Genomic DNA, 18,920 nt, shown 5'->3' with positions numbered 1-18,920 from the left:
CAGGAGGAACAGGCAGTCGCTGTGCTGCCGATTTGGATTTCAGATATATTTGAAGTGAGAAATTTCACAAGTTGTGCTCCCCGGCCATGACCTGAGAGAGGTTTCATGCTGAATGGGATATATTAAGGCCAAGCTTTTCGATCTAAAACTATGTTACTGCTGACGATTTCGTTCATCATTCCAGTTTGCCATCTGGTATGTGCATGCTTTTACTCATTCAACAGCTTTTTCCTGCTAATACATGTTTGTATCTAAAATGTTTTGCAGCAGATTAAGATGAGCAGAATTTGGTGCACAGCAGCTTCCTTCCTTGTAACAAGTTCATTCTTCTTTCATGTGTCTTTGCTTGAATTTCACACTATTTGAAAAGACTCTTCTCATCAAGTCTCAAGTTGAACAGGTAGCGAGTGCCTCTTCTGTTTGGTAGCGTGTTTGTTTCTGCTGCAGGAGCAGAGCGTCAGACTTGGAGAAGAACATTTGAACCTCCAACCCATACTTAACTTATATTGAAGATTTACATGTAATTACTCCTTTTCCTTAGCAACTGGCTGTAATTTATGGCTTTACCAAACACAGCAACAGCAAAATCCACCTCTCAGTTGTTTGGTAATGTGGAGGTTGTGCTTCTCGCAGGCTGGGCGTAGCAGGCCTTACTGGGAGAGCATCTGCTTTTCAAACATTTCACTCTTTAAGAACCCTTGGGGAGCAAAGCAGCCTGTATTATCATGCATCAAAGTGGCAGGAACACCATCTCCTTTCTTAGCCTTTTCCAGTGTCGTCGTCTTCTAGCAGTTTTCAGGGTGAAAAGGTGCACTAAGGTGCTAGGTAACTGAACACGGTCTGTGGGTTTTGCTCAGAGAGCGCCGCTGACCGGCGAGGCGGTGGTTCGGGAGGACTCGAGGACGTTACCTCGGCAGCAGCCGGGTTCCTGCCTGCTGAAATGTGGCCACCCACTGGTTTTCTCACCCTGCATTTGCCAGCCGAAGTTTGCCGTGTGCAACTTTTCTGTTGTTCTCAGAGGCACATACTTCAGGCACGTAGTGCACAGGGTTTCTGGGGAGCTCGGGAGCTACTCGTCTGGAAAGCTGCTTCCATCACTCGGAGAGGCTTGGGACCGTTTGGGGCTCAGCAGCATAGGGAGTGTTGGTCTTCCAGTGTTCCCGCTGCCAGTCTCCTGGGAAGAGTCTCACGATTTGGGAGAATGGCTGTAGTCAGGTTTACTCGTGTTTTTTGCTTTTCTCTGCTATCCTGAGGGAAAGGTCTGAGATCAAGAAGAGTTCTGTAGAATTGCCCATTAGTCTATAATAGGGAATAGGAGGTAGGAGCATCTCTGTGACCAAGAGCACGTGCATGAAGCAAGGTGACAAACACCAGTCGGTGAGGAAAAAGCTCACAGAACGGGACTGGTTTCCCCGGGGAGGTTGGTGAGATAGTCTCATTTGTTGGGAAGGGGCAGAAGAACAGCATCACCGTGTACTGGCCAGAAATCTCATCAGGTCTGATTTTCAGTAGGGTTATAAGTCTGCGGACTGAGAAGTCTGCCGATGCTTTGAGTAGTCAGTACCTATCTAGGTGCATTCAAGGGTTTTTTTCTTTCTCTTTTACGTAGTGTTAAGTAGAAATTACACAGCAGTCGATTCAGTGCTCGTAGTGAAGTGTAATGGCTGCCCATTGTCCCCCAAAAAGAATATGAACTGTTTGCGTTTTCCCACTTTAAAATGGTGCTTTCCTGCGTATTGAAGTACTGCTAGTGTAGCATGGACGGATCCAAAATGAAAGCCCCCCACCGTGGCCCTGTCCGTCTCAGATCAGCAAGAGAATAAGAGCAGTGTCAATCCTCATTTTTCTCCATGTATTGTGAATGTACGTTGACTTTGTGGATTCCCATCCATAAGCTGTGAATAGCGTATGTGACGTGAAAACATCTCACATTGCAGCGACACTTGCACACACTGCTCTGCAAATGCTACTGTGCCGTGCACCGTTGTTGTTGTCTGTTCATTCATGTTGATTCTTAACATCGCGGACGTGACATTGCCTATTTCATCTTTCTGAGAAGAAACTAAAATGGCTGCTGCTGATGCCGAGGAAGCTGAGAGTGACTGCATGGGTGAGGAAGGGACTGGGGAGTGTTAAATTAAAGACAAACTGTTCCAGAGCTTGGTCAGGGGAGGAAAAAAGAATTCAGCCAGAGCCTTTCATTTGTGAGCAGCTGCTCCTGTGTTCAGAGGTACCTGAACTTCTGTGGACTGGTTCGTTTATTTCTAGCCGAGAAATATATTGTCATGCTCTAAGCTTTCCACTATCATGCTTCTAATCTGAGCTCTTCAGTTGGATTAATGTCATGGCCTCAATGACAGGGCGAAACTTGAAAAGAGTTTATTGTGAACAGACATATTATACATACCAATGTATTTACTTTTCCTGTAGACTGCATACCACCAGTAAGAAAGAGTGTTCAAAAATCTGTTACTTGGTACACTATTCCACCTACAGTATAGCTTTTGTCTGCTTTCCAAAAAGGTAAGGAAAAAAATCTAGCTTTCTATTGCTTTATTCTTAAGTAATAATAATAATTCTGTATCTCTATAAATACATATGTGAGGACTGTGCATTAGTTCACCTATGTTAAAACAAGGATCTACCCTAAAAATTGTTCACACATCCGTTATCTGCAGTTCACGTTTGAAAGGCCTGCTCTGAAAAGGGAGACCCGGGACGTGGGTGGTTTGAATCTGCGTGCTCTGCCGCCGAGAAGCAGGCCGCTGGTGGTCCTCCAGTTCTGTCAGTGGAGGTGGATCAGAATAAAGCTTGGAAGATGTAGATATTTGATAACAATTTGAAAAGGAACAAACAAATGATCAAAAGTTAATTGTGGTAATCAGATCTAACAGCTAACAAAATGCTTTCTGAGTCATTTCTAGCAGCAGTTCAGCCAGGGTTGCCTGGCAGCACAAAAATAGTATAGTGCTAACACGTGTGCGGTCTTCTTCACTCTAAAATTATAAAGTGCTCCAAAAATAATTTGCAAATCGTATTTGTCACTCACTGTAGGTGATCCCAGTGACCATTCCTGAATAATCACTAGTGAACAATTTTTGAGGGTCAGCTTTTCCTGTGCGTTATTACTGCCTACGTGGTGATCTTGTGAGTTATTTTCATATGTGTGACTTCATCAGCCACGAATTACTGTTTCTCTAGTGAAATTAGGGGAATGAAAAAACGTTTGATATTGGAGGCAGAAAAACTAACAGCCATTAATAAGTATTTCTCATGTCTGCAGTTCTGTGTGTGTATGTGTGTCTGTCTGTCCCCATACTGCTTTGACCACTTGTTTGAGACTTTGCCCGCCTATGAAAGATACTGTCACTGTTAACTGTGGTACTGCGCAATCGGTGCTAGAAGAAATCACTGTAGTCGACATACAGCATTCAATAGCACTGTTCATCTGCTCCCTAATAGGTGAGAACTTGTGCCAGCCCAGGTAGGAATGTTGCTTGAAATGAGTCTTGGAGTCAAAGGAGAAAAAAAAAAAACTAATATCCTTAGCTGGTGTAAATTGCCACAGCTGCAGTTTCAATTCAGCTTGAGTTCTTGTGAAGTGGTCAAATTGCTTCTTACTCTATTTGAATCATTCCCATTATTATAACTTACACAGCTCAAGCAGAAAGCCTTATTTAAGGTGTGAAGCTCCGTATGAACATCAGACTGGCCTGACTTACCAGAGGGCCAGAGTCAGTGCGGTTAACAGTGGCTAGTATTGAAGGAAATACAAAAAAGCAGTGGGAGTGGAGAAGTGGCCACTCAAAATATTATTGCAAATCAAATGTGAAAGAGGAAAGGGCCACTATGTGAACATGAAATTGCTGAAGGAAAGATTAGAACAAGAGGACATGAAATAACAGAAACTGTAAATCACTTTTTTTTCTTTAAAATTAAAAAAGGTTTTAAATTTAAAGAGTATTAGGAGATCACGCAGATTTCTAAAAGCATATTTTTCCCTGTAACGTTCTTGTGTAATGTAAGGAACTGATATCTGCAAAGGTGCACATGTAATTTTGTCATCCAAGTCCTGTAAAGCGTATTGGCCATTCAAATTCTTTAGGCAACTTTTAAAATTGAGGCCACGCAAAGCCCAGAAAAATGCTGTGGATGAGGGTGATTTGGCCTGTGATGGTTTTGCCCGCTCCAGAGTAGGTCTGCATCAGGTAGTCTTTTCCATTTCTCACCCGTTAGTGTTTCTTTTCCAGCTGTGCTGATTGCTGTAGCTGCGGTTACTACATTTTGATGTGTTCGTTCAGGTGTAAAAAACAAAAAACAGCAAGAAAAAATCTACTATATTAAAGGGAAAGCAACAACACCAGGAAAACATTAACTTAGTTGTAAATCGACATTTGTTCTGCTAGTAGCAGATTTGTATTTAGGTATGAAAGCAGTACTTAAACTGTTACTTGGCTGTATCAATTTCTGCTACGCGATGCATGGAAAGATGTATTTATAATGTTTTTCAGTTGTTTCCTGAGAGTGACAAAAAGGATGTATTTGCTGCTGAGACTGATGAAAATACAGTGCTTGAGACCTCTATGTGGTGTCTGGGTCAGGGAAAAACCCGTCCATCGCCTGAATAAGGTGAAGAAATACCCTATGTTTTTGTAGAGCTATAGAGTCACATTTTGCCCTGCAGAGGTATCTTACCTGCTGCACTTTTCTCCTCATCCGTCTCCAAGCATAATACAGGTCAGGAGGAAAAGACGCTCCAGTGACTAAAGTGCTTTTGATATTTGAAAGACCTGGGTTCAGCTCCTCGGGCTTTCAAAGCCTCCCTGGGCAACACGGGCAAGCGCCGCTGTGCCCGCGCTCCCTCTGCGCGCTCCCTTTCCTGCGCGTCGGCAGCGGCTGCCAGACGCTCCCGTAACGCGGACGGGACTGTGCAGAGCCGGGGAAGGCAGCGCCTCTCCCTGGCTGCCCGTGGAGGCCGTGCGCGAGGCCCGTACCCCTTCGGGGGCAGCAGCCCGGCCTCCCGCCACGCTCACGCTTCGTGCCGAGGTCAGTGACCTCTTCAGAGCTAGTGCAGAGATTGTCTTGCTTTCTTTGGCAGGGCCTTTCAGCACGCTGGAGTTACTAGGCACTTTCGTGTGTGTGTGTGTGTGTGTATTTATATATATAGATATATATAAAAAATGAACTGTTTAATAGGGATTTGCTTCAGTATGAGGGAAAAAGAAAACTGTGACTTGGTTATTTGTTTGCTCAGGGAAGGACCTGAGTGTATCCCATGCGCCTGCTGGGCTCTGACGTCCATTGTAACACTTATAAAAGCAACCGAGGTGGAATAAATGGTGAGTGTCCTCCTGGTTTTTTTGGTTGGCTGATTGTTACTGGGCTTTTTTGCATTTTTATTTTGGTTGCTTTTTGCAACAAGATTGTACCTGTCATTCTTCAGCTCTTAGGGCATCTTTAGTAGGGATGTTACTGGAAAACCCCGCGAGTCACGAGCTCCCTTTGGCGCGTGCCTGTCTGCGCTGCGCTGCGCCTCGAGCGGGGCCGGGTGCTCCGCGGGTTTAACCACGTGGGGCCGCACTGGGCCCCAGGCTTTGAAGATGCAGAGTGAACTGATATGAGCTGCGGTTCTGGCCTCTGATTTTCCCGTGGGCCTTTTCGCCGTGGTTTTGTGTCGCCTTGCTCGGCTGCGAGGGGCTAAGGACGCGAAGGAAAGCCACTACCAGCAATGCAGAGATGTTTTCTGAACGTGGCACCGCGACCCGCTCGGCGATGCGCCAGCCTCCTCCTAGGTTCACTGCGCGTTTCCCTCTCGCTCCTCTTGTGCCCTGCTTTGGGCGAGAAGGAGGTCTCCGGTACTAACTGCATTAATTGGGGAATGCCAATCATTGCATCCCTCTGCAAGGGCAGCTCTGTTTCTTTAGAGGCAGATTACAGATACAGCGCAGGCCGATTGCCACCAGTGAGGCTATTAAACGATTTTGGTCGTGTTCGGAGTGACAGTGGCTCGGCCGTAATCCCAGGCAGGGTCTCTTGCATCCCGAGGCTTGGGCACAGTGTGCTGCTTCCAGGAGATTTTCAGTTGCTTTGCAAGTCATTTTTTGCTGAATCTGTATGCAGAAGAAGTTCTATGGTGATTGCAAAGCGTTCAGATCACTGGAAAGGCGCGCGCAGCAGCCTGTTGTTTCAGGTCATTACGTTTCATGGTCATACCTTTTCTAGAATACTTTTATGCAATTATTTAGATTGTGCTGTAATGAAGACATTGTGATGTGAGTTAACGACGGCATCAAACCAATCTGTAGCGTGTGCTGAGAGAGGCAGAGAGGTAGAGTTACCGCACTGATAGCGTACCGGCGGTTTCCAGGCCTCGCTCCCTCTGGAGCGCGACCCGCGGCGGCCCTGGGCAGCCCCACGTCCCCCCTGCGCCATCCCGCCGAATCCTCGCCGGGGACTTGACAGCTCTTGGAAGGATTAGGTCCAAATTGTGTGATGTTCTGTAGCTCGTCATGCCTTAGAGCATGTGGTATAGAATAATTATTTTCTGGATTGAAGCCTCATTTTCATTTTAAATCTGACTTGTTTCATCCTGAGAAATAGTGCTCTGTGTTTAACCTCACTTGAAGGATTTTCTGTTCAGTGGAGGCTGCTAAGAAATGAGAATATGCAGTCAAAATTGATAAGTAAAAGACTTTGACAGGCCTTCACTGCATCTATTTTTATTCTGGAAAGGCTTACTGAAAACCTAAGCGTTTATCATAAATTTCTTCTAACAATGATAGGCTTGTTTTGGAAGTATTATACCCATATACATCCAAATCCCGACAACATCCCGAGTTAGTCCCTGATATTTATTTTCTTGTTTTCCAAGACGCACTTTAATTGTGTGTCTGCATAGCTGCGGGCCAGCGGAGTCTCCTTTGAGCGCGCCGCTCACAGCGCTGCCGCAGGAAGACGCTCGCCCCGCGCGCGCTCCTGGGAGCCTGCCTTGGGTCTGCTCGGTAGAGGTGCGTTGACGTCAGCAGCGAACAGTTTCCTCACCTCCTTGTGCAATAAATCCCGCGAGTCGAGCGGAGGGTGAATCAGGTCTCGCTCCCGACCGGTGCCCGAGCGTCCGCTTCTCTCACGGCGGCGGCAGGGACGTGGCGGGGACGTCTCGCGTCGCCCGCCTGCACGCGCAGCGTTACACCGCCGAGGTGCGACAGCGCTGAGGCTGCTTCTGTGAAGAGCTCCGACTGCAAAACTTGACCCAGAGAATAGATTTCGCGTGATGACAGAAGGGCACGAGCAGAAAACGTATGCTCAAATTTGCTTCCTTATTTAGGGGCTCTTCAGTCGCCTTTTCCATCCTTCCTGCTTAGGCGCTCGGCTCTTGGCAAGCAGCGTGTCCCCCCGGTTTCCTCCAGTTTTGGAGAACAGGAGTGCTTGGCGCTGCCTGTAACTTGATCTCAGGGTTGGAAGTCGGCTAAGGACGTTTCTGTGCGTAAGGTCGGTTTTACATTTTGTTTTCAGCTACTGTTTACTGCAAAACGTCGGCATTTTTCCTGTGGTTCTCAGCTGATACTTAAGCTGCTATTTAAACTTGTTTTGCACATGGTGAGAAGGACTAAGCAATAACTGGGAAACCTAGGGAACATCTATTTTCATTGTTTCTTCTTTCATATACCATATGTGTTAATAAATGGTTGTCTTGGAGGAGATAAAACAGGATTTGAGGGTGCTGGCTGGAAGGGACGATGCGGTTACTGTGGCGCATAGCAGTGAGGATTTACCCACCTACACCACGGAGCTGCAAGAACTCCCTGAGCTCCGCTGTGCAGCGGGCAGCTTGTTAGTCCCCGGAAAGACAGGATTTGATGCTTTTTCTTGCCTTGTCTGTTTTATCCTGTTACCTGACTAGTGCAAAGTCCTAAACGGTATAGTGTGTAAGGCCAGTTAAACTCTCGGTTAAAAGAGAGAAACACTGAAAGACTTACTTTGTTTTCTTTAGGAGAGCTATAGAAATACTGCAGAGCATTCACCGGGCAGCACTTCAAATCTGAGCAAAAATGTGTTTGCGAAGGAGTATTGTTGTCATTTCTGTTAGTAAGATTTAAAATCTTTTTAATATTATTGATTCCCCCTCCCAAATGTTAACTTTTATTTTTGCATATCTTTGGATGACACAGTTTAATAAAAAAGATTTGCAGCTATTGTGCCACACTGGGGACCATAGGTGCATTTTTTATTTTCCGTTTTTTTTCATTTCAAGGGTGATTTCTCCCCCTCTTCTTATAATTGCCATGTACATTTTTCCTGAGCTGCTTCTCAAGTGCACACTAATCAATCTCAGGTTCTTTTTAATAATTTTGACCTGCTTCAGCAGCATCTCTCATGTGCATACATTGATCAAGAGATGTGAACAGGCAGAATTAAGTGACTTGCACTCCAGTATTTTTGCAAATTTCAGCCAGAAACTGTATTTATTCCAGAAATTACTTAGGCAGTAGCACATCTTTTGAAAGCAAGAGCCCAGCAACATTTGATGAGATTGCACAATGTTTAATATTGTACACACCAAGAGGTATCCCTAAGGAGGCCGGTTTCCACAAATTTTGCACTAGGATAAATTTGCTGGTTTGGTATTCACTTACTTATTTTTTTAACCTACGTGTTTATGCAGAGCCAGCCTCTAAAGTAGATGAGGATGCACAGTCTCCTTATTTACTACCTTAGTCCTCTTTTTTAGGTGATAAAGGCCTACAGGATGTGGTCTGCTTACACTGAGGTGACAATATTTTAGTTTCTACCCACAGTGGTAGAATGTAGCCCTCGGTAAGGATGCCCCAGTGTAGCTAAGATGGTAGTTTTTATTTGTTTGTTTCTTTTTTTCTTAGTGTTTAGAGAGAGGTAAAAGGAAGGGTGCCAGGCAGAGCTGAAAAGCCTTAAGTCCGATATGCTGGAAAGAAAATACAGTTTCATGGGCTATGAAGAGCGATGAGTGAAAGTTAAATGAGGGACTTCTGTTCCCAGAACGTGTTGTTTCCTCTTTCCCCTCTATGGTTCACATTTGGATGTTCAGTTTGCGTTTTAATTTTTAGCAGTTTCTGAAGGCCTAAACATCCATTTGAATCAATGTTTTCCTTCAGATTTTATATACCCATGATAGCATCCTATTGCCCAGCAGCCAAGCAAGTGCCAGAAACTATTCTTTCTCCAACCACGTTGTGAGTGATACAAGTGGTTTTGCAATTATTCTCCTAGCTAATGCAAGGTTAGACTTCTGTAGGGATATTTCAGGCTTTGAAGAGTTTCCATCACAATGGCTATGTATTTCTGAAGCCATCACAGAATGACTGTGTGGCTGACAGCAGTATGTATTGTTTAAAGCTTTAATTTAACAGCCTCTCATATATAAGTCAGTTACAAGTATTGTTTAAATGGGGCCTAAAGTTAGGTCAGGTGAAGCCAAGTCTCACTTTTTGGATTTATTAAGCACAGCTAGACTCCAGTTGCTTCTGAGGTTTTTTTTTTTTTTTAATTAATATTATAGGATAAAGAAATTCTGTTGGAAACAATTATTTGTGCACCAATGACAAGTAAGCCAGTACCCTAAGACCCTCTGGAACTTTTGCAGCCTCTAGACACAATGTGGTTCTCCTTGGAGTCTCTGACAGATTCCCTGTTACTTAAATGTTTTGGGATTGAGTTTCTTTCTTTTTATATCTCAAAACAGCTAATATTGATAGTACACTTTAATATATTCACATAATTGCATGCTCCCAAATTAATTATTTTCACAGATTGTCTCACGTCTTTCATGATTTGCATGTTGCGAGACTTGTAAATATGCAGAAAAATGGCAGATTTTTTTTCCTTTGTTCAAACCTGAACAAACCTCTGTGCATTTAAATGATGATCTACGAGTGTGAGATTTTCACAATGCTGATTAAAATACATTTTCATTGGCTATAAATGTAAAGAGCTTTGGAAATTAAAATCTAGCTAGCGTAATATATGTCTTTGAGAAAGTAATATTATATTACTTTTATATTCCATTGTTCTCGGTGTATTTTCTGTTTTTGTGGGGGATTTCTTTTTGCCTCCTAGGAAATTGGGGGGAAGGGCGAGCTGTAAATCTTGCATACACTGTATACCTCCCGCTCTTGCCTTTTTGCCTAATAAACTCTTAGCAGTGCTGAGTTATCCCTTTGACTAATTTATCAGTGCTTACATCCTCTCAGGGAGAATTTGCCAAATTCATAAACTGTAATATCAGTGAAAAGACAAAAGACTTTTGGCTCTCTTTTCTCCTGAGCAGAGTTAATATCACCTTGACAGGTGATATTCACCTGTCCCTCAGACCGTTCTCACGTGGTAGCTTGGCACGGTCTCTTAGATGCACTCTCACCCTCGTAGATGTTAACGAGATGACTTAGATAACATGTTGTGGGATTATAAAATAAGATTTGACAGTCCCAGCCTAATTTCACTGAGTCACTGGGATAGCCCCAGACTAGGATGCTGTAATATTTGAAGACAATTTTTTTTCTCCTCTACACTTGCAGTAGGAAGTATTACAATTTGTATTTTGTAGCTTTCAGCATGCTGAAACAAAACTTTCCCCAAGTGTAGCAGTGTTTTCCAAACTCAGGTGCAAAAGCTGACTAGATATAAAAAAAAGACTCTTCCGGGCCTGGTAAAGATTTACGAACTCAGATGCACAGTGTCGGCTTGCCATAGAAGGAAAAATTCAGAACAGCTTGCCTGTAAGTAGCTAGAAAAGAGATTTTTTTTTTTTTTTTAAGAGAGAACAACTAATGGCATGTAAGCCAAAGACTCAAGGAAGCACACTGTGTTTTGGCTTCTGAGCTAGGAAGAAAGCTAAATTTGAGATTTTCCAATTTAGAGTCTTTGCAGATTTCCTTGATTTGTTCACAATTTGTGATTTAGAGAGCTGGGACGGTTTTTTTCAGCCATTCTAGTTTGTCTCTGGTAATGACAGTCAGTTAATTGAATTTATTAATGAAAGGCTTTTGTTTACGAACACGGAGGTTTGCTTATGATAAAACTTACTACTTCTCATTTTCAAAATGTTGTCCTAGCATCGCCACGTAGATCCCCATTCAGCGGCTGATTTGAATGGAATGACACGAATGAGACGTATCCTGAGTCAGACTCTAAAATATCTCTGATATGGAAATGGTGGTAACTCATTTTATCAATGGTGGAAATGAACGGCCTCCAGGCTTACCTTTTTCAGGGGACCCATGAATGCTGAGTCAGAAATATTACCCCTTCAGAGGCGGTAGTCGCCTCGGGATGATTTTCTGGCTGCTGTAAGAAAAATTCTGGGCTGAATTAAAACAACTGTGAAGAAGCATTGCTTCTGTTCCTGTGAGATGGTTTTACAGACATCAGATCCATAACAGCTGTCACATACTGGAGGAAGTAAAGGGTAGTGAAATGAATTCAGTTATTTTAAGGGCATCTAACATCTGGTGTAAATGTGAATAGCTTACATTTGCAGTGAAAACTATATAGATGATAAGATTAGGTGCAAAACCTGCATTAAATGAGTGACTCTTAATTTTTTTTTCCCATCAGATATAAAAAGAAGTCTCTTCATATCCGTCACTGAAGTAACAGGATTCAGTGTACACGGTAGTGAAGTGCAAACTACAAAAAACCCAGAAGCGTGTCTGGTGTGGGAACACTCCCTCTCTTTTTCCCTGTAGAGACCAGAATCCTGGGTCTCTGGAAACTCGTTTTGAAATGTTTGTGGGCTGGGCCCGAGGCTGGAGGCTTAGGACTTGGGCTACTGAAACTGTCCGGGGGAAGTAGGGAAGGAGGAAGGGATTTTCTTTTGTGTTATATCTAAGTATGGCTCACCCATGTGGGATTTCTGCTTAGCTTGCTGCCTAAAAAAGAAACTCCAGCCCTTCTTGCTTGGGAGGATGGGAGGTACCCAGAATCCTCTTTGCTGTTACTGATGTAGCCTTGGATAAAAGCTGAGCTTTTGGAAAGTCTTCGTCACTGGTCATGCCCACCTGATAAGAGGGCAGAGTCCTTTACCCGTGGCTGACAGCAAGCGGCTGGTGTTGGGGAAGCGCATTCACTGCGCGGCGGGGCACGGGGAGCGCAGCCCTGGCCCGGCACCCTGCCGCGGGCCGGGGGCCGCGCGGCCTGGGGGCTGCGGCTTCCTTCTTGCGGCACAGACGGCCTCCGTGGGTATTGGCCACCATGTGAGCCTGTTGGGTTACGCCGTGAGAAGTACTTCAATAACCCAAGCTATGCTTTCAGTCCGTAGGGTTTTGTTTTTCTTTTCCTTTACGTTGTAAACAATTAGTCACTTCAGTTCAGTGTCAGATTTTCTGTATTATTTCATGGCATAAACCAGCCATAATGCAGGCACTGCCGAGGTGGCTTGAGGCCAGCCTCTGCATCATGCTCAGACTGTGACTCTGAAACGGTCAGTGATGCCCCCCCACTTACTATAAATTAAAACTTGTGTTTGTGAACACAAATTTGGCCCAGAGCTTGCGAGATGCATTGGAAGGTAGCCTAAAGAACCACTTCAGATAATCACTTTGACTTGCTTGTTTAATTAGTGAGCAGTAAGAAATAGATTTGAAATTAATTTCATATTAACTCCCATGCATCCTGTTGATACCTGACAGGCTCAGAACGGCATGTGAACAGAGAGAGAAGGAACGTGGGAGCGTGGCAGGTTCTGGGACCTCCCTGCTGCAGCTTTAGTGATGTTGCAAAAGCTGAAAAATTCTAGCACAGCTCTGATGGCGTCTTCGCCAGCTGCTCCACCAGCTGTAGTGAACTTGTAACAGGGTGAAAAGAATAGCGGCAAAAGCCGTGGTGGCTCAGGGCAAAGTTCCAGCTAGCCCAATGCGGTGTCTTTTGTGTCTTCCTCTTAGATTAATGTCATCACGTTAAATATTGTTAGAATCCTGTCTGTTGTGGAACAGCTCACACGCTTAAGAGCAAGCAGGCAAGGAAGTGTTTCCACAGTTAGGGAAAACCGGCTGCACTGGGTTGGTTGAAAGAAACCATTTGTTGTTCACAAACCGACTGCAAATTTAGTAAGGAAGCGTCACAAAACTAATAGTAATGGAATGACGTTCAGGAGAACAGAGTTCTCAAAATAGAGATGTGAATCCATCCAGTTTTCCAGGTGCACATGATTTCAAGCATAAAGAAAACTGTTAAAATGTTTTATAGCTAGGAATACAAACGAAAAGAACCCTGCGGTACAAAATCATGGTGTGTTGCACTGTGGCATAGTCAGCAGGATTAGAAAAGAAGTAATAGCTGTCACAGAACGAAATACGTCCTAGCAACTGCACATCCATTGTAGGCAAGTGTACATGATAGCTGTAGTTCCTGTGGACAAGGAACTGGTATTACGAGTATTTTGTTTGGTTCCATAATGCAAAGGTACAAGAGTCACGATATTATACAAGCTGGTTCCTGCTCAGAGTTGTGCATTTTTGATCATTTTACTCAAGTCTTGAGACATTTTGTCTTTGCTGTGAGAAACAAACCAATACGAAATCTCAGCGTAGCGCTTGGAAATGACTGTGCTGATGAACTAAAGGAACGGTATGAGTACAAAGAGGGTAAGATACTGCTGAACGTTCATTTGTCACTGGCATAAGATAATATTGTAAAATGAGACAGACATTATTTAACATTGACACAGATAGCAAATACAGAATATATTTGTGCAGCAGGGGCCTGGCTGGCTTGTTATTTTGCTTGGTTTTTTTTTTTTTTCCCCACCAGTAAGCAGCACCAAATCAAAAAAAATTGGCACATAAGAGATTGGTCTTTCTCACTGTTTCTCTCTTATAGCAAATATGCCCCATTTTCACACTAGCATCTCTGGAACGTGTCATTGCTTTTCTCTTTACTGGCTTCAAGAAAGAAAATGTGTATGCATGTCTTCTTCCAGGGATCTATGCTGATAAATTAAAGAGGAGAGCATGCTTTTATTCATGAAAACAGGTATTTGCACTTTTAGGTGAGTTTGTGGGTTCTGAATCCTCTGTCCAACAGTAAGAAAAAAAGGCACGTTTTTATATTGCAGCCATAGTACAAAAAAAGGAAGAAAATTAGGTTAATGGCTAAATATATAATAAAAGCCCATGAAGCACAACTGAAATACATAAAAGAAGGGTGTTCCAGTCCCTGGCTCTGATGCTTTACTCAGTTGCTCCTCTGTTAACTCAGACCATTGAGCCTTACCTGAGAGAAGAGCCTGGCGTTTTGGCTCGTGAGCCGTCTCTTCTTGCTGTTGGGCGGGGGGGGGGGGGTAGTTGCCATAGTTGCACCACTTGTCATTATGCTTCTCATGTCTGTGCAGTAGAGAGCCTTATATTGAATCAATACTTTTACTAATATTAAATGTTAAATGTTTTCAAAAATAGCTGAAATCAAGACTTTCTGCAAACAAATAAAATGTTGATTACAGCAAAATTGTGATGTGTAACCATGCAGCTCAAGGCGCAGTTTTGTTAGCTGCGCTGTAGTACAGCATATACACCACGATTAAATTATCCAGTGAATTTAGCCTCATTGCACTTCATGAACATTCTTGATTTTTTTCGATTAAGCTGTTTGTTACTTGCAACTCTTTGCCAAAAAGTCTGAGCAGGCGAACTTCCCGAAAAGGGAGGAGATAGGATATACACAAAAGGATATGTGTTATTTTTACTCTTAGGAGACTTGCAATTTAATGGGGTATTATTCTTTGGTTTTAAACTGGCGGGTCAAATCTTAAAGCACTAGGGAAGCATTGTTTAAGATGTTTTTTATACAGGTAGTAGAGGCTGATGTTGCTGTTGAGCTTGGCTGGCCCTTGGCGTCACTCCTGCCCGCTGGACTTTCTCGTGTGACTCCACCTGCCGTAGGGAAGTAAGACTGTCCCTTTCCCGGGGTGGATCTTGCCAGGACAGTGGAGAGCAAATGGCTTGTAGCTAGGCTGTCACTGTGCCGCCCTGATCCCTGTTTATCCGATGCCACCGCCAGGGTGCTGACTTGGGGATGCCGGGCGGCCCTAAGAGGTTTTTTGGTTGTAGAGGCCCCGACGAGGGTCTCCGTGAGTGCCCCCGTGCTGTGCTGCCCGGGAGCGCTGCCGGGGCGAGCAGCGGCCGCGCTGGGCTGCGGTGCGCGTGCCGCCAGCCTCGCTGCGTGCCTCTGCGCCCCGGCGCGCCGGCCGTGCTGCGGGGCGGGCGCCTCTGCCCTGAGCGGCGCGGCTGAGCTCTCTCCTGCGTCGTCGCAGCTTACCACCAGCCCCACCACGCCAGCTCTGCTTCCAAAAGCCTCTGATTTGTACTGTTGCGCTAGGAAGAAATGTAGTTTACGAAGGCAATTACCTGTCAAAAGTTGGGACTCGGTTTCTTCTGGGGCTGAGCTGACCCAAAGACACGTAGCTGCTGCCGCTGGGGAGGTTGCTGTGGTGCCTACGGCTTCAGTGAGAGGCACCAGGTGCATCAGTGACTCTTGCTACAGTTTGTACGGTGTAAGCAAGTGGGAGTGCTGTCACGGATCAACCCCCCTTGTACGCTGTGCTTCGCAGCCGACAAATAGTCACTGCCACAGGAACGAGGCAGCGTGCCAGAGACGGCTCCATAAAATCTGCGTGAAGTATACTTTCATATCAAGTGTTTATCAAGCTAAAGAACATCTCTTCAGAAGAGAGGAAGCACCACATAAGAAGCAGTTAGCCGCTGGCTTGTTAAGTGTTTGTTCACTCTTTTCTACGGTTATGTTTCTTGGAAAGAATAACATGGAGCAAAATAACATTTACCGTTATTTAAAATAGAACCGTGACCTGTTCCTCTAACAAAGGGAGGCTTCATTTCAACGATGATTTTGTGAGATGTCATTCCTTCCCCATTGCCTGGTTTCGTTGTCGTGCACATCAGGTGAAAAGGTTCCTAGTCTGCTCAGAGATTTGACTGCTGGCGTGAATGGACAGTTTATTGACTGGGAGATTGTCTTAAGCCTAAATGCAATTTCTGCAGATGTTTTGTCTCCAAATGCCATCTCGGTTTCGGTTTTCTGCTGAAAAACAGTGTACATCTCCAGACTTTGAGAAATATGAATCCGGTTTTGACTTTGTGAGTGCCTTAGCTATTTAGTTAAAATAGCCTAATTTGTTTGGGTGCAGGTTCTAGCAAGTCTTTTGTTTCTTTTTGGCACTACATGCAGATATATCCAAGGGACTGCTTGGAGGAAAATGTACTAGGAGGTAACAGAAAACCTGGAAAAACCACATTAATTAATGGAATTACTTGTAATTCTTTAAAAGAAGAAACAGAAAATACCCTGGTATGCTGACTCAGTAGGAAACCTGTAACTGAATATGGTAAAGAAAAAAAAAAAAATGGGTCAGGTGTTGTTCCCTCCTGTATTCCTGTTGGATGGCAACTGCGGAGCCTTTTTTATTTCCTTGATTTTGTTAAGTATGATGATTAATTGCAAAAATATTTGCAATTTCTACATCACTGGATGAACTAGCTAGACATGCAGAGCTGTTTATACTGAGTACGAGTACAAGTAATAAAATGATTACTGTGCATAGTCACTTTTATAACCTTATCTTTAATTGTACATCTGCTTGGGTCCCCAAAAATGGGGACAGGGACTTGCCTTTTCAGGCACCAAGGTGTGGATAAGGTAGGGACTGACTGCAGAAGAGTGCTCTTCAGGCAGAGTGTCAGAAATGCATCATAATTTTTTGGAAAAGGTTCCATTAGTAAGATACGCAGTAGATGGCTACAAGGGAATAATGCATTATGAGATTCAGAGAAGAGTGGTGGAGCGATAGGCACACAGCTAGAAAGCTTCACTTACGAGCCTAGCTCAAGGAAGGGAGGTTAATGCTTGCTGCAGTGCACGGAGGAAGGGAGACGTCCGTAGCAGGAGAGAAGGCATGTCACAAGAAAGCTGAAAGGTGCCGTAGCGCAAGCCCGTGGAGTACAGCCAGGAGGCAAAGCCAAGAGGAAAGGAGGTAGAGAGAAACCGTTTTCTTACAGCGCTAACTTCAGGACTCCTTTGGGACATTTTAGAAGATCACTCGGGTCATAATTTCAATTATATTTCATACAAATTGTTTTCACACTTGGCTTACCGATCTCAGCAGAGCCCTCCTTTGCAGGTACGATGACCAAAGTACTAGTAACTAATTTATTTATTATTAATACATTAAAACTTTAACTTTGTTTTAAGGAGGTAAAAATAACTTGGTACTGTTTTTTATCTTTCCAGTCAACAGCATTCAAACTAGAACATTTTAAATATAGTTAAGATCAGTATGCTTACTGTACACTTGCCTCTAATTCAGGAGTAATGTGAATAGGTCTTGTTTCTTTCCTGCCACAGTCACGTAAAGATTTGGCATTACATTTCCTAAGATCCTGTGCTCTTTTCTAGCTGTGTGTTGGTGCGGTTGTACTCTGCCAACTGCGGTGAAGTAGCGTGAGCGTAGTTAACATGACAGTTCACATAGTGACTTTGCTGTCCTCTAGCAATCTCTCAAAGCGAAGCACTCCATGCTTGCTCCTTGTTGCCGTGTTACCCAGCCCGATCCTTTAGCTACAGCTCGCAACTGAGTGCACAAAGCCTCCAGCGAGCTATTCGGCTGTTCTTCATGCAAGGTCTTCTTCAAGACTCTCTGCAGTCTTTCATTTGCTGGAAGCACTGATAAGACTTTCTGCTATTTTCTCTTTGTTCCCAGTGCCATGGTCAATGGTGTAGTTGCTTTCAAAATACACCTGACCCAGAAGCTTTTATGTGCAAAGCAGACAAGTAGGAGAGAGGCAAAAGATGCAGCCAACATGCTCCAGACTGATATGCTTTAGCGGTACCACGCTTTGTTGGTTTTAGTTTTTATTTAGGAGGATAACACTGTTCCCCTTCCATCCCGCCCTTATCACCTGATGACTCGAAATTGTAACCTTACAGGCCTCGCTCAGGCAACACCAGGATGCTCAGGCTTTCTTTTCCAGGCCACCAATGGTGTGTGTCTTGCTCTGTTCTTTGTCTGACTCAAAGTCACATTTTCCTATCATGGCTCAAACAGGAAAAGTAATTTTGTCAGCAGTCTCCGAATTTGTCTCTGAAGGCACCTACCTTAATAATACTTTGCAAAGTGGTCAAAGGTGTGGCTCATAAAAAATGATCTTTTAGCATAGTCCGTAAGAGACTGAAAGCAGCGTCTGTCAGTGCGGGCAGTTTAGATGATCTTTACAGCTGCTTAACAAAAATAGTGTATTGATTCTGGCAGAACTACCAGCGTAAGCAGTTCGGAGGCTGAAAAATGAATGACATGCTTTTTTGTTTGTTAACAGAGAACCATCACTTTCATTGATGAGTATTCATAAATGATACTATCTTGCCATTGCAAAGGGGCAGCATGTGTCGTACAGCCCATTTATGCCTTATTTTTAGAGCTCATAGGAGTTGATAAGGGTCAAGATCTTTGTACTATGATTCAGAAGAGCGCGTTTCCTCTGACACTCGGTTTTCCCCTCCCATAAGCTTGCCTCCCGTCAAAGGCCATTCTGTTTTCGCCATGTTCCTCAATCATGTTTTGATCAGGAACGGAGTCTAGTCCCTGAGACTCTGGGTCATTATTTGGCTGTAGATTGAACCCGGGGGACCGAGTGGAAGGATTGTACAGTTTGGTACCGCAGAACAGGTGAATAGTGCAATTAAAGACAAAAGGCCGCCTTGTTTCCAAGTGGGAAAATGTTATAGAAGCACTGTAAGAAACCAGTACCATTCCACAGTAATTTTATGCTCTACTGTACTGTGTTATTGCAAGACTGACTGACTCTTGAAGTCAGCAGGTGTTTTGCTCTTGACTCAAGTGAGACAAGGATTTCAGCCACAGACACAGCAACGCCTTTTCCTATAGA

The 18,920-nt window shown here is 44.1% G+C and overlaps 1 protein-coding gene across 6 annotated transcripts in view; it reads left to right on the top strand.

Annotated features, from left to right (window-relative positions):
• GRM7 (glutamate metabotropic receptor 7) overlaps nucleotides 1–18,920 on the top strand; it is a 342,865-nt gene that overhangs the window by 309,601 nt on the left and 14,344 nt on the right. The window contains exons 10-11 of one of the 6 annotated variants that reach the window (XM_068907112.1): nucleotides 2,431–2,523; nucleotides 4,512–4,597. The exons of 4 other annotated variants lie outside the window; for them this stretch is intronic. In XM_068907112.1, the coding sequence (XP_068763213.1) occupies nucleotides 2,431–2,501 (71 nt within the window). In that variant the 3' untranslated portion in view covers nucleotides 2,502–2,523; nucleotides 4,512–4,597. Of the gene's footprint in view, nucleotides 1–2,430; nucleotides 2,524–4,511; nucleotides 4,598–18,920 lie in introns of those variants that run through there. One more of the 6 variants, XM_068907111.1, reaches the window with a different exon arrangement.

Source organism: Struthio camelus, chromosome 14 (assembly GCF_040807025.1).
Source record: "Struthio camelus isolate bStrCam1 chromosome 14, bStrCam1.hap1, whole genome shotgun sequence".
NCBI lineage: Eukaryota > Metazoa > Chordata > Aves > Struthioniformes > Struthionidae > Struthio > Struthio camelus.
This window is presented reverse-complemented; position numbering and strand designations above follow the sequence as displayed.